The sequence below is a fragment of the Xenopus laevis genome, chromosome 5L (genome assembly GCF_017654675.1).
Source record: "Xenopus laevis strain J_2021 chromosome 5L, Xenopus_laevis_v10.1, whole genome shotgun sequence".
Classification (NCBI taxonomy): domain Eukaryota; kingdom Metazoa; phylum Chordata; class Amphibia; order Anura; family Pipidae; genus Xenopus; species Xenopus laevis.
Window position 1 is genome coordinate 140,208,700 of NC_054379.1, and position 22,614 is coordinate 140,231,313.

The window sequence follows — 22,614 nt, forward strand, 5'->3', positions numbered from 1 at the left end:
ACTTGTCCAAATGGAGGACCATGGGCTCAATATGGGATACAGAGGAGTCATGAAAGGAGCTGGACAGCACTGATAGAATGAATTGAGTGTGATAGACACTGACAACTGATTTCTGGTCACAAGATCACTGAAATTCTTCTGTGCTGCTGGTGTGATTTAAAAACTAGGGTCGTTTCCAGGGACAGAGAGTTAAATCCAGGGACTGTCACTGGAAATGAGGGAAAAGGGCAACTATGTGTTGCAATAAACTTGTCACTCCTTCATTCAGTTCAGTGCACAACTAGAATTTAATGAGATCCACACCGGAATAGTTTTAGGCTCATCCCATAAGCCCCAGACCTTTTAGTCATAGTGACATTGCCAGTATCCTCAATGTAAGAAGGCAAATGATATATCAGCTCCCCGACATGCTCAAATACAAATCAGTAAAGGAAGTATAATAAGCTTTGCCCTCATACTTTATCATCCATTTAAGGTAAAATAACTGTAAACCTTACCTATATATAGGGCACGTTTCCCTTTAGCAGTCCCCTCTTTCAGTGCTCAGCATTCTTGACATTTTTACCAACTTTGTCTGGAAGCTGCTCAACAATTCCACCACCTACTGTGAAAGGTAGAACACAAATAACCTTCAGCTCCACAGAATGCCCTTTCATTAACATCTTTTTCTGAGACAAACTCTTCTGCTAACTTTACGTGCTTCACCCCCTGGCTGAGCCCCTCTTGAATGCAGGCCACACTGTACGTATGGGGAACAGGGCCGGAACTAGGGGTAGGCAGAAGAGGCACGTGCCTAGGGTGCAACGAAGTGGGGCCAAGCAGGTACCTCTTCTTTCGCCTAACCCTGACCCAGACCCTTTCTCTCCCACCGACACTCTACAGTGCAGCTCTGTACGTGCTCTCTCCCCCTTCCAAGAATTGACAAATCGGGCACGTATGTGCACTCGGAACTGTGCAGCTAATGGGGGTGAAGTGGATTGCCTTGGGCTCCCGGCTTTCTTGGCCCCGGCCTGATGGGGAAACACAGGAATTCCCATATATGACACAGCTCCATTCAGGATGATAATTTAAAGAGCCTTTATTAGCATATGGCTTTTAGATCTGCAACAAACATGACGTTTCGGGCTCACTTGCATCCCTTTTTCAAATTTTATGGGAAACACAGGTCTCACATTCCATTCCTAAATGGAGAGACCTGTGGAAATTCACAGAAGGGCAGGGTGCAAAGTGCAAAATCATGGCATTGTTCCCAGTGCACTTTGCACCCTGCTCTGCACATAATAAATGACCCCCATAATCTACTACTATTATTATTATCATTAATTAACACATTGTTATAAAGCACCAACATATTCTGTAGAGCTGTACACTAGATGGATGCATACATCAAACCTACAGATTTTATACAAGAGGGTCCTGCTCAACAGAGTTTACAATCTATCAGTTGTAAACATTTGACAGGGAAGCTGTATAAACATCCTAAGTGTGAAAAAATTCTGCACATCAGAGGTATCCCACGTACACCCCTTCAGCTGCTGTTGATCTACTCCAACACCCTTTGACAGCTGGAAGACTGCAGGATGAATCTTTAAAGGGGTTGTCCACTTTGCTTCCAACACTTTTTTTTACAGTTCAGTTGTTTTCAGGTAGTTCACCAGAAATAAAGACTTTTTTTTTCAATTACTTTCTATTTTTGGCTGTTTTTTTATTATTGAAGTTTAATTCTTCGCCTTCTTGTGTCTTTCTAAAGCAGCTGTAGGAAGAGCATGAGTTTATATTTAAGCTGTAAACTCACATTTTGATACATCTGCCCCTTAGTTGATCCATTTCTTATCTTTTGACCTGCTGCGTTGAATCTCTGAGTCTCCCTGAGTTTCATTAAAGGGCACCTGTTGGGTAAAAATGTTATACCCAACTAAAGGTGCGGGTGAGACCGCATTCCGGTTGGGGATAACAGTAGTTTTTTGGCGAGGGGCATTTTTATATAAAAAAAAAACGACTGTTATCCCCAACCAGAATGCGGTCTCACCCGCACCTTTAGTTGGGTATAACATTTTTACCCAACAGGTGCCCTTTAAAGACTTCATATAATAGTTACTAATAGTTACTAGACAAGGCTTCTGGGGGAGATTAGTCACCCAGCGACAAAACGACTCTTCTTCAGGCAACAATTTTCCCCTAAATGCCTTCCCGCCCTCTAGAATGTAAATCGCCGGTGGGATGGCACTCGGAACGCTTAGTTTTCTGGTTGCCTGAAGTTGCCTCACAAGGAAACCAAAGTCAAAGCGATCAAAGATCCATTCCGCTGGCGATTTACATTCTAGTCGGCGGGAAGGCATTTAGGGGAGATTAGTTGAATCTACTGAGGCTGGGGGTGATGATCATACCAAAGCCCTACAGTCTGTGGGTGCCCTTGGACACAAAACTAAATCAATAGTCCACAATCCAACATGCACCCATTCGGTATATGGATGTATAGCATAGAGGTGGTGGTGTCCACTGTGTCCTGTACTTACTAGTCTGAATGAAAGTTCTGGAGCACCTACAACCCCCAAATAAATGTTTTTAGGACTCCCCTCTCTGCACATATACATTACACCAACTTCAGGATTGCTGGTGGATTCTCACCAAATCCATTAAACTCAAACACCACCCTGTTGTGTTGTGTCCTTTGGTTCCCTACAAGATTTCTACAAGAAATGATTGAAATTATATTTGCCGAAAAATTCCATCCTGCTCCCTATTGCCAACAAACAGTCCAAGATTAAGGTGCCCTTCTGCAAAGCCATTAATAAGAGTTAGTGGCTGTTTATGGCTAATCTCTCTCTGTGCATGCATCCAGATATTGCAAACGCCATGTCCAGTCTAATTATAATGTGAAGCATTCTTAAGGAGGGGAGGTAGGGCTCTCCTAGTCAATATCATGTTAAGGGTAGTGAATGGGCTGATACAAAGATGTAAAGACAGACACTCATAGCAAGCATACATAGACAGAAATAGAGTCAGAGCAAGAATAAAGAGGAAGAGAGACAGACAAGAGAGAGAAACGTAGATCTGGTAGACGGGGAAGGGCACAGTGGAGGAATGTGTAAACACATCTCTGCATATTTGCTCACTAATAGCTCTTGTGATTATGAAAGGTCGGAATTTTTTGCTCGCTCTTCATCCATTCTTTGGCTGCTATATGTAGAAAGAGAGATTGCGTGCCGGACCTCCATAACCCTCAGCTCTTTCCTTAAAAATAATGAGCCAGGAATTTAACAAGTGGTGGGGACCCAGGTCCTATGTATATCTTACCCCAAATGTTCTGTAGCTGGTGGAATATTCTTATTAAAGGGATCCTGTCATTGGAAAACATGTTTTTTTCTTCAAAACGCATCAGTTAATAGTGCTACTCCAGCAGAATTCTGCACTTAAATCCATTTCTCAAAAGAACAAACAGATTTTTTTTATATTCAATTTTTTAAATCTGACATCTTGTCAATTTCCCAGGTGCCCCTGTTCATGTGACTTGTGCCTGCACTTTAGGAGAGAAATGCTTACTGGCAAGCTGCTGTTTTTCCTTCTCAATGTAACTGAATGTGTCTCAGTGGGACATGGGTTTTTACTATTGAGTGCTGTTCTTAGATCTACCAGGCAGCTGTTATCTTGTGTTAGGGCTAGTCCACACGGGGAGATAGCGACGCGTTTGCGGTCGCGGCGACAAAGCGCCGCGACAGTCGCCGCGACCGGCGCAGGCGACAGTTTTGTATGGGCGCCTATGTAAAAACGCCTGTGCTAACCACACGAGGCGATGCGCTTTTCAACAGTCGCCTGAAAATGCCTCGCCAGGCTTTTTCAAAACGCCTGTGCTAACCACACGAGGCGATGCGCTTTTCAACAGTCGCCTGAAAATGCCTCGCCAGCTAACACCGGAAATGAAAACCAAACAATTATTCTTGTGGTTTTGGACCCTTTCTGTACTACTAATGCCTGTTCTTCCTTTTGGAGGTTTTACCCACCCAATGGCCCTTATTAGAACTAGTGCAAATAACCAACAAAAGAATTCATCATATTATCTGCTTTGAATCAGTAAAACGTACCAGCTGATTGGTTACCCCATTGTAATCCTTGTGTATTATCTTTTACAGGTTATCCAGAATGCTTGGGACCTGGGGCTTTCCGGATAACGGATCTTTCCATAATTTGGATGTTCATACCTTAAAGGGGAACTATCGTGAAAATGAAAATTTAATATATGCATATTGAAATAAGAAACTTTCTAAATAGAATCAATAGAATATTTTGCATAGTTTTTGAAATAATCCAGTTTATATTCACTATCCCTCTCTCACCATCTGTTTCTCTTCATTCAGTCTTCATACAGCAGTTGGGTGTCAGATGAATGATCCAATATATCTTATAGGGGGGCTCATTTTGCCTAGAAGATGTATTAGAGCTCACTCTATTAAAATCCCCAGACATCATGTCTCTCTACATGCAGAATTTGTGCAAAAGGCTGTTATTTTGTTAGATTTTGTTTGTACTGGAATCAGTTATTTGAGTGAAATCTAATAGGACTCTGCTAGGAAAGGAAGCCCCCCCCCCCTATTATATATATTTTGGTTCATTTATCTGACACCCAACTGCTGCATGAAGAGAGAATGAAGAGAAACCGATTCTGAGAGAGGAATAGTGAACATAAACTTGATAATTTCAGAAACAATGCAGAATATTTAATTGATTGTATTTAGAAAGTTTCTTATTTCAGTACGAGGAAGCGTTTATATGAAATTTTCATTTTCGTGATAATTCCCCTTTAAGTCTACTAGAAAATAATGAAGAACCAACCAATGGGCTGGTTCTGTTATTAAAGGGATACTGTCATGGGAAAAAAAAAAATTCAAACTGAATCAGTTAATAGCGCTGCTCCAGCACAATTCTGCACTAAAATCCATCTCTCAAAAGAGCAAACAGATTTTTTTATATTCAATTTTGAAATCTGACATGCGGCTAGACATTTTGTCAATATCCCAGCTGCCCCTGGTCATGTGACTTGTGCCTGCACTTTTGGAGAGAAATGCTTTCTGTCAGGCTGCTGTTTTTCCTTCTCAATGTAACTGAATGTGTCTCAGTGGGACATGGGTTTTTACTATTGAGTGTTGTTCTTAGATCTACCAGGCAGCTGTTATCTTGTGTTAGGGAGCTGCTATCTGATTACCTTCCCATTGTTCTTTTGTTTGGCTGCTGGGGGGGAAAAGGGAGGGGGTGATATCACTCCGACTTGCAGTACAGCAGTAAAGAGTGATTGAAGTTTATCAGAGCACAAGTCACATGACTTGGGGCAGCTGGGAAATTGATAATATGTCTAGCCCCATGTCAGATTTCAAAATTGAATATAAAAAAATCTGTTTGCTATTTTGAAAAATGAATTTCAGTGCAGAATTCTGCTGGAGCAGCACTATTAACTGATTCATTTTGAAAATGTTTTTTTTCCCATGACAGTATCCCTTTAATAAGGATTAATTATATCTTAGTTTGGATCATGTACAAGCTACTGTTTTATTATTACAGAGAAAAAGAAAATCAGTTTAAAAAAAATTGGATTATTTGGATAAAATGGAGTCTATGGAATAACGGGTGGAGTTTCTGAGTAAATGGAGTTTCTGGATAACGGGTTTCCGGATAATGGATTCCATCCCTGAACACTGTACTGTTTTATTATTACAGAGAAAAAGAAAACCACTTTTAAAAATTTGGATAAAATGGAATCTATGGGGGACGACCTTTCTGTAATTTGGAGCTTTCAGGATAAAGGGTTTCCGGATAATGGATCCCATACTTGTACATACAAATACCCAGCCTGTACAGATGATAGAGTTTGTTGCTGAGGCATAAGGGCCCTGGCACATAAGACACAGATATCTCTGTACCCTGGGCATCGTTTTTTTTTTTTTGGTTTCTTGAAGAAGATTAACATTGTAGAAACGCAAATAAATACCAATAACAATGATATATTTTCTTTGAAAATTTATTTAGTTCTGTATTTAAAATAACAATAGTCTGGTCCGCAACAGCAGGCCCAGGTGGCAACCAGGCAGCATATAATAAAGCAGAATAATAATAATAATAATATTAAGGAACAACAGCCACGCTTACATTTTTAAATACTTTCGATAACTTAATACACTCACAAGAAAAAAAAAAAAATACTCAGACTCATACGTCTTTGGAACAGAATTCAGACTTTCACAGCGTAAATAGGCAGAAATAAAATACCAAAATATAAATGACATTTTAAGCCCTTTCTTTGCCAATGGGCAAATGTTGAAAGTCCCTCTGGCAGAATAAAAATGAAGGAAATAGAAGGATTTTTTACTGTTTTTTTTTCTCTCGTTATTGTAAACATTGCACATGAACTGAGCCAATAAAAAAAAAACCACCACTGACCTGCAACGGTAGTTAAATAAGAGAACAATGTACAAAGTGGGGAGAATTTTTCATAATACACAATAAATATGACAAAGGATTCTGAGGTTCTAGATGACAACAGGGTGTGATATCATCATTTATGGAGAGCTGGAAATGAATATATCACTGTCGCAGGGACATCCCAAAAAGAGCTTCATATGAGGTAACGCAAGAGCCAAGATCGAACTACGATCCCGCCATTATTATGGGTCTGAGCCTTAACACAATATGGAAGGTCAGAAAGAGAGCGTGAAATAGTCAGTGATATAAATACACGGACACAAATTTACAAAAAAAAAAACACAAAAATATGTACATGAAAAATGTCCAAGACAAGAATTTTGTAACTTTTAACCACTTGACTCCCCTACAGTTGACTGTAGTTCTCTAGCAGCAACAAAAATCATCAGGTTTCAAAGCCAAAAGTGACTTCACTCTGCTTCCCCTGGAATACAAGTCCGTTACTTAACAGGGAGGCTGAAAACAAATATGATTTGTGTATATCCGAGATCTGTCTCTTGTATCACATTCATTGTACGCAGTCTTCAACTTCAGAAGGATTAGAACCGGTTGTGGAGATGTCCTCAAAGTGCTTAACCTTTTGCATTTTATATTCATCTTCCAAACTGCTGCACGGATTTTGGCATTAACCAAAACCTCATATTCAATGAAGATTTGCTGCATTTAAACTCCTTACTCCAGATTATTGACGGCACCGTTATCTGGATTCTTTGTGCACACGCCTAAAAGCTGGACTGGATTCAGCAGATTCACCGGAGAAGAACTTGGAGAAGAAGCCCTTGCTGGGTTTCCTTATGGTGATGAGGCAGGTACCTCAGATAAGGATCTCTACCATGTCAGAAAAGTTTGTGCTCTTCGATGAAGCCAAGCATTCTATAAAACATAAAATTTGAGGACAAAATTAACCAAATGTCACATAAGACTGCCTGGTTTTCAAACTGGAATATATCATATTTTTAGTTAAAGGACCAGGAACATCAATTTTTCTTTAAAATAAATTCGTTAGTATAGAACGAAAAAAAACAAAAAAACACAAGGACAAATTAAACTTTTAAATCTCTAAGTCTTTATTAAGAAATAACTTGTCAAAACTCCGCTTGCGCTCCTCTTTAGAAAAGGCGATCCATTGTGCGGCGCTCAAATTCTCCTCCCTGCTTTCCTTATAGGAGATAGCCAGGGAGGAGAAATCGAGCGCCACATGATGGATTGTCGCCTTTTCTGAAGAGGAGCGCAAGTGGAGTTTCGGTAAGTTATTTCAATATTTTTTTTTTTTATTTTTTTTTTAAAAATTGATGTTACTGATCCTTTAAATGGATTCTGTCATGATTTTTATTTCTAAATGACACGGTTTACACTGCAAATAATTCACTCCACAATATAAAATTTAATTCCTGAACCAGCAAGTGTATTTTTTATTAGTTGTAATATTGGTGTGTAGGCGCCATCTCAGGTCATTTTGCCTGGTCATGTGCTTTCAGAAAGAACCAGCACTTTAGGATGGAACTGCTTTCTGGCAGGCTGTTGTTTCTCCTACTCAATGTAACTGAATGTGTCTCAGTGAGACCTGGATTTTACTATTGAGTGTTGTTCTTAGATCTACCAGGGAGCTGTTATCTTGTGTTAGGGAGCTGCTATCTGGTTACCTTCCCATTGTTCTTTTGTTTGGCTGCCAGGGGGGGGGGTGATATCACTCTAACTTGCAGTACAGCAGTCAAGAGTGATTGAAGTTTATCAGAGCACAAGTCACATGACTGAGGGCAGCTGGGAAACTGACAACATGTCTAGCCCCATGTCGGACTTCAAAATTACATATAAAAAAACCCTGTTTATTCTTTTGAGAAACAGATTTCAGTGCAGAATTCTGCTGGAGCAGCACTATTAACTGATGCGTTTTGAAAACAATATTTTTTCCCATGACAGTTTCCCTTTAAAAGAACCACACAACCATTTGCAAGTATACACTTTGCTATGCTGTAAATAACCTATCATTTTGCATTGGTCAGATAAGAACATCGACGACGGAATGTCGGAATTTACTTGTAAATTGGCGAGTTCTATACAGTGCTTGGGATTGGACTAATAAACATTCATAAGAAAACTCCAGTAGACACAAAGCACATTGGGATGCGTATGAATGTCTAATGTGGTGCTGTGAAAGGAAGTGACTTAACGCACAGTCATTCGAGGTGAATAAACATTCGGTGAAGGAGGCAATATATGACTGGCCATATGGACACATTACATTTGGGTGCCGAGATAATAAAATAATGAGATAATAAAATAAAAGGCAGAATTTGTATCAGTGAATGTCTGTGTGTGTGTGTCAGGACACATAAGCACGGTGACACACCCTCTGCTGATTTCATTAAATGTGTTTTGCTTTAACAAGCGAACTGCAATCTTTTGGTGAGTTTGGTCACATTGGTCTGTTTGCCGTGGCTTACTCACTGCAAGACCAAGAGGCATATTCAAGGGCAGGACATTCCGTGGATTCCTGTGGCTTTGTATGTTCAGCAGAACCCTTGTATTCACCAAGCAAAACAACTGCTGCTCATGGAGTAGGGAAAACTGAACGAGAAGGGTAATGGCGATGTGAAGTCTAATCTGATAAAGGTTAAAGACGAAGAAGGAGGTCACGACCAAGGAATCATAATGTGGTTGTGACCTGTGAAATGGACAATGTAACAATGGCCTGTCCCTATGAGTTCTGGCTTTCATGCCAGTCCCCGTAGAAGATGGACTCAATGGCTGCTGATTCTGACTAGGAGTTTTTATCATATATATTAGCAATGCTCCCTTCCCCCTTGCTGCTCAGTCTCTTGGCCTCACACCTGCATTCTGTTCCCAGCTGCATAGCTGACATTCATTGGGATTAGTCATCACCAAGGGAGGCCAAGCCTTGGCAAGGAGTGTGAGAGGAGAAAGCTCTCAGCTATGCAGGGTTCGGCACAAGCTCAGCCTGGGGGAGGGGAGGTGATCGAGTACGGCTTCTACACTGGTGCAACTCATAAGAGAAACCATCTCTTAGCCAGTCATTCTGGTTACAATATATTCACATAGTGAAAGGTTTTAGGCAGAAGGTCTTTAATGAATGGACTAGATTACTTAAAGGGATCCTGTCATTGGAAAATATGTTTTTTCCAAAACACATCAGTTAATAGTGCTAATCCAGCAGAATTCTGCACTGAAATCCATTTCTCAAAAAAGCAAACAGTTTTTTTTATATTCAATTTTGAAATCTGACATGGGGCTAGACATTTTGTTAATTTCCCAGCTGCCCCTGGTCATATGACTTGTGCCTGCACTTTAGGAGAGAAATGCTTTCTGGCAGGCTGCTGTTTTTCCTTCTCAATGTAACTGAATGTGTCTCAGTGAGACATGGGTTCTTACTATTGAGTGTTGTTCTTAGATCTACCAGGCAGCTGTTATCTTGTGTTAGGGAGCTGTTATCTGGTTACCTTCCCATTGTTCTTTTGTTTGGCTCCTGGGGGGGGAAAAGGGAGGGGGTGATATCACTCCGACTTGCAGTACAGCAGTAAAGAGTGATTGAAGTTTATCAGAGCACAAGTCACATGACTTGGGGCAGCTGGGAAATTGACAATATGTCTAGCCCCATGTCAGATTTCAAAATTGAATATAAAAAAATCTGTTTGCTCTTTTGTGAAATGGATTTCAGTGCAGAATTCTGCTGGAGCAGCACTATTAACCGATTCATTTTGAAAAAAATGTTTTTTCCCATGACAGTATCCCTTTAAAAAGGTTGATCACCTTCAAACACTTTTTCCAGTTCAGTTGGTTTCAGATTGTTCACCAGAAATAAAGACTTTTTCCAATTACTTTCTATTTGTAACCATTTTTCTAATATTGAAGTGTAAAGTTTAATTTTTCACCTTATAAAGCAGCTCTGGGAGGGCGGGGGGGGTCACCGACCCTTTTACTGTTCTACATGGATACATTTATTTGATACATTTGTTATCTTTGTCCCTGCTGAGCAGAATTCCTTGATTTTATTACAGGCAGCTGTTAGAATTGATACAATAGTTGCTAATATTCCACAGATACTGTCGAGAAATGTGTCAACTAATGTAGCAAATTGTAACAGTTCAGATGCTCCTGGATCAATGAGCTGCCATACTTAAACCCCAGAGACAGGAACATTAAACTTTAGACTTAAATTTTAGGAAAACGGTAAAAAATAAAAGATGGAAAGCAATTGAAAAAAGTCTTTGTTTATGGTGAACAACTTAAAAAACAATTGAACTAAAAAAAATTAAAAAAAAAAAGTGTTAGGAAGGTGAACAACCCCTTTAATAGAATACAATAACCTGATAATGAAATTATGTTATGTTTTGAAGATCACAATATGACTCCAGATACACAAAGGTCTTCTTTTACCCATAATTAATCGCTGGCAACACCAGACCGTATTGGCAAGGCATACTGCGCTCAAGCTGAAGGACTCACCTAATGAGGAGTTTGTATTTCTCTCTGACACAGTCTTCTGATCAGTTGCACAGTCTGTCTGGGTGAAGCCGTCCTTGCTCCCATGTTTGGAGTGAGAAGGTGAGATGCTGGTGCAAGAGGTCTGCTGTTCGTTTGATGTGTTGCCTAAACGACAACAAAATATGGCTATTTATCCTACTATCAATACAAGTCGTGCCAGAAATTCTTTTTTTTTTTTAAATGTCCCGATGTTCAGTTGAGTTAATTACACAGTTCTCACCTGTTACTCCTAGCTTTTCGCTGTGGGCTGAGGTCTGGTTGGGCGACGTTAGTGCGAAAATTGAGGGGACAGACTTAGCAGGTCGTAGGGGCCCCTGGTGTGGTTTGCGTTGCTGTAGAACTTTGATCACTGCATCTTTCTCCAGTATATGAGCATGAAGAGTCTTGATTCTGGCAGAAAAATAAAGAACATTTTTGAATTATTATGGACAAAATAAAGCTACTATAGTAATGTCCTTGGTCGTGGCATCTGGAAACATCAACAGAGACGACCAACATCCAAGCAGTGCTATATGTACCTGTTTTCCATTTCTTGATGCCTGTGGCTGACCATCAGCAAATCCTCATTAAAGCTGTTGTTGGGAGAGTGGCGAGGTGAATGGTTGATAATTGTTGTATCTCGCTGGGCGGCAGCAGTAGCTGCGGCATCCATTGCAAACTGCCGCATGGTCCGCTCCTCCAGATACTTCTGTTCCCACTTGGTCATGTCAGCCTCCAAAGCAAGAATCCTCTCCTCTTTCTCCCTCAGCTGCTCAGACAATACTGAAGCACTGAGCTCTGGAGTCAGGGAAACACTCTGTGTAGACGGTTGTCTCTGTTGTGAAAGAAACACAAGTGTATGTTTTAATATTGGATCCTCGGGGCGACAGTCACTACATTATCACTACAATCGACTTTTTCAGATGCAATACTGTCAACACTCCATACCTGCTGAGCTCTTAGAGTCTTCAACTCTTGCTCCAGTCGTGTACGCAGTCGCAACTCTAGTTGTTCCCTCTTCTCACAGGCAGCTTGAAGCTGGCTCAGTGCCTGCTGCAACCTCTCCACCTTTTCTACATAAGCCCGTTTCTTGCGTAGCTCATCCTCTGTGCGAGCCGCTCTGGACTGTGCATTACTCAGTGCTTGCTCCAACAGTTCTGCTCGCCTTCTCTGATCCTCGTTAGCGCTTCGGAGGAGTGTTACTTCCCTCTCCAGCTTCTCCCTCTCTTGCTGCTGCTCACGGCCTGTAGCGAAGAAGCAAGGACACAAGTTATAAAGAGCCCCATAAAGGTATTATAATTGTATAGAGCAGAATTATGGTCATTTATTTGACCTTAAATACACAGGTTATGGGTTAAATCCAGGCGCTACAACTTTAATACTGCACATTACTGTACTATTGCTTTAAATATCCAGTCCAGCTTTCTAATATTAATAGGACAATATATGAATGCAATGTATATCAATAGGGAAAGGGGAAAAAACAGGCAAAGAGTACTGGATAGGTGTCTGTGTAAATAATGGAGAGACAAATAATGTTCTGAAGGTTCCATGCCTCTTAACAGTAGACCCATGACCGTTCTATTGACACAGGCAAAAAACACTGTTGGTCTTAAGTGCTCTCTGCTGTGCCAATAAAGGAGAGGCCTGGGAATTTTGAAAATAACTGATTACATAAAGAAATACCTTTTCAAATTAGGGCAAATACAACCCCCTTAAGTATATGGAAAACTCCCACAGAATTACGAATCACGCAATAAACATGACTGCGTTGCAGTGTTCCATGGAGAGGTCAAGCAAACAGGCACATTCCCAGGCTTGCGACCTTTTATGAAAGGGAGATGGCAGTTCCAGGATGTACATCCTAGATAGGATCGTTTTCTCTCATGCCATTCACTGCCCGTGTTTCTATTTTCTAACTGAATTACATGGGTTCTAGCGTGGGCTCCCAGTAGCTGATCTGATGTGTTACTAAACCAAGATAAGGATTGGAATGTATATATGGGGGTCGTCTGACCCAGAGAGGTCAAATCAGTCTGGTGAGTTCAATATTCTTCCTTCATAGAAGTGACAAGGAAGTATAAAAAATATATATATATAACTTTTAGGGTTTTTCTGGAATAAACAATTTTATTTTATTGGGCAAAAAAGAATGAGAAGAAGAAATGTGAATACCATGTGCTAAAGCCTTCCTTTTAGATCCATATCCTGTTAACCCATGTACTGCTGTATGCCTGCATGGTGTTAAATACAGTGCTCTCCCCTTTTAACACAATGCCCTCCCCCCTACAGGGAAGGGGGGTGGGGAAGAACAACTACTGGAATGCGAGGAATCCAGGTCACATTGAACTCTGTTTGTTTGCCAGAGCTATTCAACCTTTTCTTCAGGAAACAGTGAAAGCATTTAGCACATGATACCCCCCTCTCTCTGGAGATGTAACCCCGTGGGTGCCAGAGAGGTCTAGAAAGTCTTTCCCATGGGGATAAAGATATTTTAACCGATTTTTAGATTAAAAACATTTAAGTTGTAATTCCAACAGCAATGGATTTCAGTATAAACTCTGCAAGTATGAAAAGAAAACTACATTTGAACCTACAGGTATCAAAACCCATTGCTTTCCGGTAGATTATTCTTTTCGGGAAGACTTGTTTATCTGAATACGTTTAGCACACTTTGAATGGTGTGTTGCTCACTAATATAACATGATGGTTGTGTAGAAGCATACATGTGTGCTTACTATTAACAGAAAGTCGATGGGTTTGCAGTGTGATGGCATGCAGCACTTAAAATAGACTTACATTGAGCAATGAGTTTTGACACGGCTCCATGAGAGTCCTCCCTCTGCTCCACACTCTTTGCAGACAGCTGTTTGTTAGCAGAGTCCAGTCGTTCTAGACAAAGAACAATAAATCGGTGAGTTTACAAGACAAGCAAGGCACCCATGACGCTGCCTCACTTAGGGGGTTAAGTCTTTAATCCAGTCAACAAACACTTTTAATAAGCTGTGCCTTGTATCATCAGCAGCCCTTGAACTACAGCGCTCTTGAAAAAAACAGCAATACAGGGAGTTGTAGTTTAGAAACAATTTAGCTTTTTTCGGACAATGTCCTCAAGGTGATATAATAACAGAACTATTTTAGAAATTGTAATATCTAGACTGCACACTAAACGTATGGAAGGAGCCACCTGCAGTCCTCCAAGTATTTTGATAACCCCCTCAAAAAATACATTCAAAGCTGAAGTATAGCTACGTGGGGTAACAGACAATGTCAGTGAAGGTTAGGAGGTCTATGCCCCTTGTGGGCCTATTGTCTATGTTCCCTTTGTACAAGCATTTTAAAGGCCCTAAACACACAGAGTCCATTCAATCAAGCCTAATAGCTATTGTTTGGTTCCTAACGATGATTGATGGCTCACACCCTACAGGCTAACGTTTAGCATTCCTCATATGCCTTATCGCTAACCTCTTAGATCTCGGTTGAAGTCCTGCATGCGCCTGATCTCTCCTTCCATTCTGCTTCTCATGGCATTCTCAAGGGTCTCGCGTTTGGAGGACGCCTTCATGAGACTCTCGTAAGCTTCAGAGATGCGTTGTATTTCAGTTTCCAGCTGCAAAGAAACACGTCAGTGTCAGCCACATTTGTCTACACTCCTGTTTCACAATAGAGCAAGAAGATTCTGAAGTATGTAACAAATCTGGTTATTCTTCACACTTCTGTTACATTGTTGGGCTGGGCAAGACGGACTAACAACTGTAAAGCCCTATGGCATGGATTTGGTCATTTCATTTCACCAATATGTTGGAAAGACCATTCAAAACAAATTCAAAGTGTCAGGCTTAAAGGGATTCTGTCATGATTTTTATAATGTCGTTTTTATTTCTAAATTACACTGTTTATATTGCAAATAATTCACTCTACCATATAAAATTTCACTCCTGAACCAGCAAGTGTATTTTTCAGGTCATTTTGCCTGGTCATGTGCTTTCAGAAAGAGCCAGCACTTTAGGTTGGAACTGCTTTCTGGCAAGCTGTTGTTTCTCCTACTCAATGTGGGAACTGGATTTTTACTATTGAGTGTTGTTCAAAGATCTACCAGGCAGTTGTTATCTTATGTGAGGGAGCTGCTATCTGGTTACCTTCCCATTGCCTGTTGTAAGGTTGCTGGGAGGAAAGAGAGGGGGTGATATCACTACAACTTGCAGTACAGAGTGACTGAAGCTTACTAGAGCACAAGTCACATGACTGGGGGCAGCTGGGAAACTGACAATATGTCTAGCCCCATGTCATATTTCAAAATAAAATATAAAAAAAAATCTGTTTGCTCTTTTGAGAAACAGATTTCAGCGCAGAATTCTGCTGGAGCAGCTCTATTAACTGATGCTTTGATCCCTTTAGCATTTGAGCCGTTCCATTTTTGCAATGTATAAAGGAAAACACATAGAAAGAGACTGCCTTAAAAAAATATACTTTCCCTTTATGGGGCTCACGCTAAGACTCAAGGCTAGTACACTAATAAAGGCATCAGCACCAAAGACTTGTTTTGAGATCATTATATCATTTTTAAAGAACTGCTTATTTTAGTGGCAATTGTACCACCTGCCTCTGGATTATACATTTGTTTAGAGGCTGGACACCCCCCTCCCCCTTCTCTTTACAGCTGAGGCCTTCCAAACACAAGCACCTTTTCATTCCCACACAATGGCTCGTTTATGCCGCATCAGGTCAACTCAAGCAGAACAGAAGACTTAAGCAACTGTCAGCGGACCTCAGCCCTAAGTGTGCCTCTAACGAATGGCTCATGGCTGCCCCATTGTGCGAGGATCCTTTGCAGCTGTTAAAGGGGAGATGGCAAAGGAGGAATCTTGCCGGGCTTAAGAAAGTGAAAGGGCCGGGGATGATAAAAACGAAACCAACAGGGGCAGACGTCCCACCCTGCAGGGCCAGCTGGGTATCATTTCACAATGCTCTGCTTGTTGACGGGCAATGTTTGGAATCATAATGAGTTCTGCAATGTTAATTGGCTGGCGAAGGATTGTGTAAGAACAGCTGCTTGGAGAAGTTTCCCAAACCTCAATGCTTTGGTTGTAGAAGTGTCCAGTAAATGGCAGACAGAAATATGAGACCAAACTTTTGTTAAAATAAAAACGTACCCTACTCATAAGTAAATTTTTTCCATTAATTTTGCCTTAAATAAACAGTAAAGGTATTTGTCTACATAGAATATTCCATCTCTTTATATTTGCCTCTATATACAGAACAACAACAAGGACACTCATTTTATGGCTACTAATTCTTTGAGTAGAATACCCCTATGATTGGATAGTTGCTTCATTAAAAGGATTTTTACCTTATGGATCTTAACAGCTTTCTCACTGTAGCTCTCCAGCTCCCTACGTAACATCTCGTTTTCTCTCAGAAGGGCATCCATTCCAGCCATATGGGAACCGGCCGCATCGAACGCCGAGATTGGACCGTAGCTTAGATTAGGATCTTGCATTGGTCTGGAACAAAGAGAGAGAGAAATAAATAAATATAATGCACACGGATGAGATCTGCCCAAGAGAAAAAAAACGAGATGTGTTTCTTAGCATTCGTTTATCAGTCCCTTGACACTGGTCTTATGTTTGCTGTATGATATCAAGGGTGCATTTTGATTAAATATTGCTATTATTAGATATTTCCGAACTTAAAAATGTTTTTCTTTCCTTGCAGTGGGCGTTACTGGACTTGAAGCAGTGAAGAGCCATTGTGGCCTTAGATCTCATTATTTGCTGTACAAATTCACACTGAATTTAGCTGAATAAACAGTCCGTTCACCGCAATGACCCAATCATTATGCTTAATACACAATTTCTGCTACTTAAACCTGACACTCCAGCTTGGCTCATAACACCGTGGTCGGGCAAATAAAACATGCCTCAGGTAAAAAACAGCCATTGCCTTATAAGGTCTCCAAATACATTCTTAAAAGCTCATTCCAGACCAGTTCTACATACAAATGCCTGGAAGGAAAAGTAAGAGCCCCACAGATTTCATTTGTTAGTCTGGAATGAGAATAATAGCACTTCCTTTCTCCTAAGAATTCAAGATGCCCCCCCCCCCCCACAATGAAGTGGTATTTCCTTTGGTGACCCTACACACACACACAGAAGCCAGAGTTGTTTCAAGATCTAAAAAAGAGAAAATTCTTAAATTGTGAGAGCCAGCGTGTTCCTTCGCCACTATCTGCTTTCCACGTAAGTTAAGACACTTCCTGTCTCCGCTTATCTCTTCCTGTTCGAACAATAAAGGATTGTCAAGGCTCCGCCAACCTAATGTTTACGGTCAGAGAAACCTAAAATACCAAAGACCCCTCGGTTAGAATTTTTTTTACATCCTCTCTCCAAAAACAAATACTTCTCTACGCACATAAACTCCGTACTTGCGCACTACAATACTGTGGCTTGTCAGCGGACAAGAACTACTGGAAATGACTGGAATTCCATAATACTGAGCTAAAGCCAATATGCAATAATTAAAAACATGCTCCCGCTGACAGATGTTTACAAGGAGGTTAAACTTTAAATGCAATCCTGCACCAGAGATATACCATCTCCATCTTGAAGAGATCTGCATAGTATGGTTAGAAGTCTGTTCTCACCTGATTTCAGACTGGTGGTATACGGGCAGATCCCCAGAATAATGTCTCTGTTCTGATGTGTATCCTCGTATGTCCTGTGCTGGTTGATTATAATGAGGGTATTCTGGAGGAGCACCCCTATATTGTCCCCTATCTTCCTGATGAGCCACTGATAGTTGGTAGTGCCTTGAAAGCTGTGGGAAGCTATGAGAGGAGCTCATAAGGTTTTGAGGCTTGGCTCCATTTCTTTCCAGAGACATCTGCAGCAGGCGTTCGCTTAAGGACCTGACATGGCCATGTTTCAAGTCCTTAAGGGATTGGTCCTGCCGATGACCACCATGTTCCACTGCCTGGGTGTTCTGGGCTGTATAGTACTGTGAGAGTGCAGCTTTGGCTTCTTCATAGGTTGGCAATTCCTCACCTTTGTGCTGAAATTCATGAGCCTTATACATAGGGTTTTCCAAGTAGAAATGGTCACAGTGATGCTCCTGCCCTTGGGGTTCTTGCCTTGCTGAAGGAGCCATATGAATCTCTTCCAGTTCAAGACTTTCTAGGGATGACCTAGGACTTCCACTGCCACCTCCACCCCGCAGAGCCTGCTGCTGGATAGCCAACAATGTGCGGTTATCACTAAGGTTCCCGTATCTCAGTTGCTCCTGAATGAGACGGTGGAGAACCGTTCCAGAGGAATCCTCCGCTGTTCTCATCGTTAACAAGAGAATAAATCCTCAGTCAAGCCCAGAGGGGTAAAATAGAAGTAATAAATTATAATCCTATTCGACTGTTGGGGAGAGCCTGTGGATGAAGAAAAGAGATGTATTGAAACATTTGTGTGCAAAAATTCTTCCATATAACACAAGAGAAGCTCTATATGATGCGACGGTGATGGTTGCATGCCTAACCATTACATCAAGCTTCGCTCATTTCTCCTAAATCATAAAGTGCGACTTTGGCGAAGGCTAAAATTTGTGTTCACAAAAGAATAAAGAACCCTGGAGGATTCTAACTAGATTTTCCAATACAACATGCACGCGCTCTGCTTTATTTGCTAAGAAATAGAGCTTCGTTGTACGCTGCTGATTTTTAAGCAATTAACCACTTGTTTTTTTGGAGGTGATGGATATCAGAGGAATGGAATTTCCTCCCTTTACTAATCCCCCCTGCTTCTGTCCACACATACACACACACACACACCTCTCTTTCTATGTAGATAAAGCCCACTGTATCTATGGTATGCCCCCCTGCTGCCTCTGCCTTATAACCCTCCCTTCGGATTCCAAATTTCCTAGTTGAAGTTGAACTACCGAAAACAGCCCTGTATTTATTTAGATTCAGGCCTCTATAGCAAAGGAAAATAAACACTGGGATTCCATCCCTAACCAACAAAAATACTGCATGTACGATTCCTTTAATGCTATCAAACGCTCCTTGTAGCAGATATCACATAAATAGCCATCGCAAACAAAATTCCCCTATTCACTAAAATCTTCTTAAAATATATAAATATGTATGTGTACAGGGACAAACCTGAACCTTTCCTGGTCTCTCGGAATATTTTCCAGCAGCACGTAGGAGGCAACAGCACCTTTAGCATAGCTAAGAAGTGACATCACTGGGCTCTTTGTGTTGCAATTGACATTCTTTACGAATTGCAGCCTTTCCTCTACCCCACAAAGGCCTGTGCTCAAGGCAAGAATGATAAGAAGAAACAGACTATACCCTGCGGATTCCTGCTGCCATTGCTAAGGTGACCAAACATCTGATAATCCCCTCTCTGTCTCCTTTAAGAAGGCGCGACTGTCATCCCTTTAGTGACAGTTTGTAAACAAGGAATCTATGCTCATTGTGCCTTATGGGCCCCAGAAACATCACCCTACACTGATAAAACGGTGGCAAAGAACTATGAAGATCTTTATAGCAAATAACATGTCATTGGGGTCGCTTATTCTCTAGAACTATTTAGAGAGTTTAGAAGAGACAAGTATATATATTTATATAGATATACACACACACACGTATATATATATAAATCACAATCAGATGGACTAAATGTGAAGGTGCTGGGAGTTGCTCAGGTACACACATTATACATTATGAATTATTTCATAAACAGCAAATACAGGTAACGCTATACAAATACAAATAGACAGCAAGACTTATTACAATTCATACTAAAGCCGCTGCCATTAGATGGGAAGCTCTGTGGGTCAGCAGCAGAATAATTATGTCTAACAGCTGTATCATTAATGTATAATAACAAACTGTGCTTATTATAACTGCCTGCAAGACATGTGACTTGTAGACTGAAGTAAGGGGCACACATCATGTATTTTACAGTGAGGGTTTCTATCCAATAGATCCAGTAAAGAGTGATAAAAAAGGCAGTATTGAGGTCAGGAGAGAGTGTACTTACCCGAGCATAGCCTGTGTGTGTTGCAGTCTGGCCTCTCGTTGCGATTTTGCCCTTTCCCCGGGTGCAGAGAGCTGCGTGTATTAAGCAGAGAGTTGTGTGCACTGCCTGAGAGCGCTGAGCAGACTGAACCCGCAGCATTCACGCTGCCCTAGTGCTTCAATAGCTTTGCTATGCCTGGAATGTGAGTTTCAGGCTCCAAAGCTATAACCACACATAACCTTTCCCCTCCCTCCCTCCTCCACTCAGGATTCAGCCCGCCTCCTCTCATACTTTCCCTCCAAGCTGCACTGCACTTAGCTGCCACTAGGGGCGGACGCTATCCCCGCGCTTTATCTAATATCAGAGCTCACGCATTACTGTTGTTATTACTTGTTTCTGCATAATGGCGGTTAATTATGAGGCGCCTCATTGCCTTCTCTTAGCTCTACAATACCAACAACTCACCAGTACAACATATAGTCCCACACTGTAAAAGCTTAAATGGAAAAAAGATGCTTTAACTACCAGATATGCCATTAAAATCTTTTGATTTTTATTTAGGGTTAACAGCAGGCCTGGACTGAGATTCAAAATAGGCCCTGGCATTTCAGGTACACTTATAGGGTTGCCACCTAGCCGGTATTTTACCGACATGGCCGGTAAAAATGATGGTTCATCTCAATGTTATTAATAGGGAAAAATTATAAATATATAGGAAGGCCGGTATTTTTTTCCGGAAAAGGTGGCAACTAGGGTACAAAAGGGTCGTAGTGTGATGTCAAAGGGGCGGGTTGTGACGCAAAGGGGCGGGGCCACGGCACGGCCAGGACAAAAACCGAAGGACAAGCTAAGTTTACAGGGGATGGGGGGGGCCGAGGGGGTCTTTTTAAGGGTGTTACAAATTTACCGGCAGCTACATTGCCGGTAAATTTGTAATACCGGCCCCGGCCTTGGCAGGTGTTTTATGTAATGGAGCTTGTGGTAATTTCTGGACCATCCTTGTGTATACATATGCGATATGCTGCTCTGTACACAGTGTCGGACTAGGATGCCAGGGGCCCACCAGAAAACCTTAGGCTGAGGGTCCACTTTACAAACTATTATACATCCTCTCCTCACTAGGGTTGCCACCTGGCCAGTATTTTACGGTAAAAATTATGGCTGGTCCCAATGTTATTAATAGGGAAAAAAGATAAATATATAGGAAGGCCGGTATTTTTTTCCAGAAAAGGCAGCAACCCTACTCCTCACTCAACCTCTTCATTCTCCTAGTATCTTTTCTTTACATACTATATCCTATTTTTCCATTATTAAGCCTCTTTGTTCCCATAAAGAGGGAATGGCCATGAAATAGGTGAAATGTTTAGAAGCAAAAGGGCCGACTGACACCTGGGCCCATCTGGAGTTTTCCTGGTATCCCGGTGCGCCAGTCCGACACTGTCTGCACAACTGATTTGAAACTAATGCTGTTTATTGACACCAGGCACATTGGTGCACCAGAATTAACACCATTAGTGTGTACCCACAATTGCAGTAGTGGCAGATAGGGAGATAAGTCGCCCATCGACTAATCTCCCCGAAATGCCTTCCCCCCGGCAAGAACACATATGCCACCCCGCCGGTGATTCATATCTTTTTTACGGGAAGGCATTTGTGGAGATTAGTCGCCCGAAGAAGAGAAGTGTGTTGTCACTGGGCGACTAATCTCCCCCTCTGCCACTACTCTTAGGCTCTGCCACTACCCTTATTCTCATGTGTTTGTTTCAATGTATCGACCTACAACTAACTATTCAGATTAAATAAAGTAGTAAAAATAACAAATCAGACAATGTTCTAACCATTACTTGACAGACAGCAAATCGTATGAAAGTTAAGTCCGACAAATAGTAGTGACAGTCGCCCATTTATATTGTCAGATGCAGAGATAGAAATCTTCTAACCTGTCAGATCGACTAAAGGTGACCATACACTGTAAGATTTACGAGGGAATCTTTCCTCCGACAGGCCCACCTTGGGTGGGCGATTTTGGGTTTATGCATTACAATTAAGGGGAAATGAAAAGTCGGAGCAATGAGTCAATGTGGTCCTCAATCCAACAGAAAAATCGAGCCTGCCCAATCAAAATCTGGACAATTTTTGGTCAGACATCGATTGGGAAGGCCTGTCAGAGGCCTGAATTGGTCTACTCTAAAGGAACTGAATCGGCAGCTTAAATCAGTCCATCTATTGGGTCCTTAATGACTGATCACCATGGTACGAAAAATGTTTTTGACGATTCCCACATGGCTTCAAAATCTTACAAACCTTTGTTTCGTACGACTATATCTTTGCGTCTATGGCCAGCTTTTCACTCGAATTCTAAAGGGAAATGTTGAGTTGTGGTAAAAAAAAAAAAAAGCAAAATAAACCAGAAATTCATACAAATCTTTCATTCAGCACAGCTAGCCAATACACATTTTATTTTGGAAAACAATGTCCAGGCCAGGATTCCCCAAGCAGAGTTTTTATAGCTGCATCATTCAGTGTGTGAAATGGCTGCAGATACTTCAGGTCATATAATCTGTAATAATGCTATGTACAGAATTGACAGCATTAATACCCACACTTACACTGGAATTCTGGGGTCGGGAGCTATGCTGAGTTGTGA

At 41.3% G+C, this 22,614-nt stretch overlaps 1 protein-coding gene across 1 annotated transcript; it reads right to left on the reverse strand.

Moving 5' to 3' along the window:
• Positions 1-5,994: 5,994 nt before the first annotated feature.
• Positions 5,995-20,176, reverse strand: amotl2.L (angiomotin like 2 L homeolog). The gene is made up of 10 exons (XM_018263963.2): positions 19,989-20,176; positions 17,597-18,370; positions 16,304-16,457; positions 14,419-14,563; positions 13,753-13,845; positions 11,902-12,197; positions 11,493-11,788; positions 11,195-11,364; positions 10,936-11,079; positions 5,995-7,344 (listed from the first exon to the last, which is right to left on the reverse strand). Exons 2-10 carry the CDS (start codon positions 18,280-18,282, stop codon positions 7,286-7,288), a joined length of 2,043 nt encoding a protein of 680 aa, XP_018119452.1. The 5' UTR covers positions 18,283-18,370; positions 19,989-20,176; the 3' UTR covers positions 5,995-7,285.
• Between the last annotated feature and the right edge of the window lie 2,438 nt (positions 20,177-22,614).

Coding starts and splice junctions, on each gene's coding strand:
- amotl2.L (XM_018263963.2), bottom strand. CDS start 18,282: ATGAGAACAGCGGAGGATTCCTCTGGAACGGTTCTCCACCGTCTCATT. Junction 11,365..11,492: donor CATCAAGAAATGGAAAACAG/GTACATATAGCA, acceptor TTTTTCTGCCAG/AATCAAGACTCTTCATGCTC. Junction 7,345..10,935: donor AAATACAAACTCCTCATTAG/GTGAGTCCTTCA, acceptor TATGTTTTATAG/AATGCTTGGCTTCATCGAAG.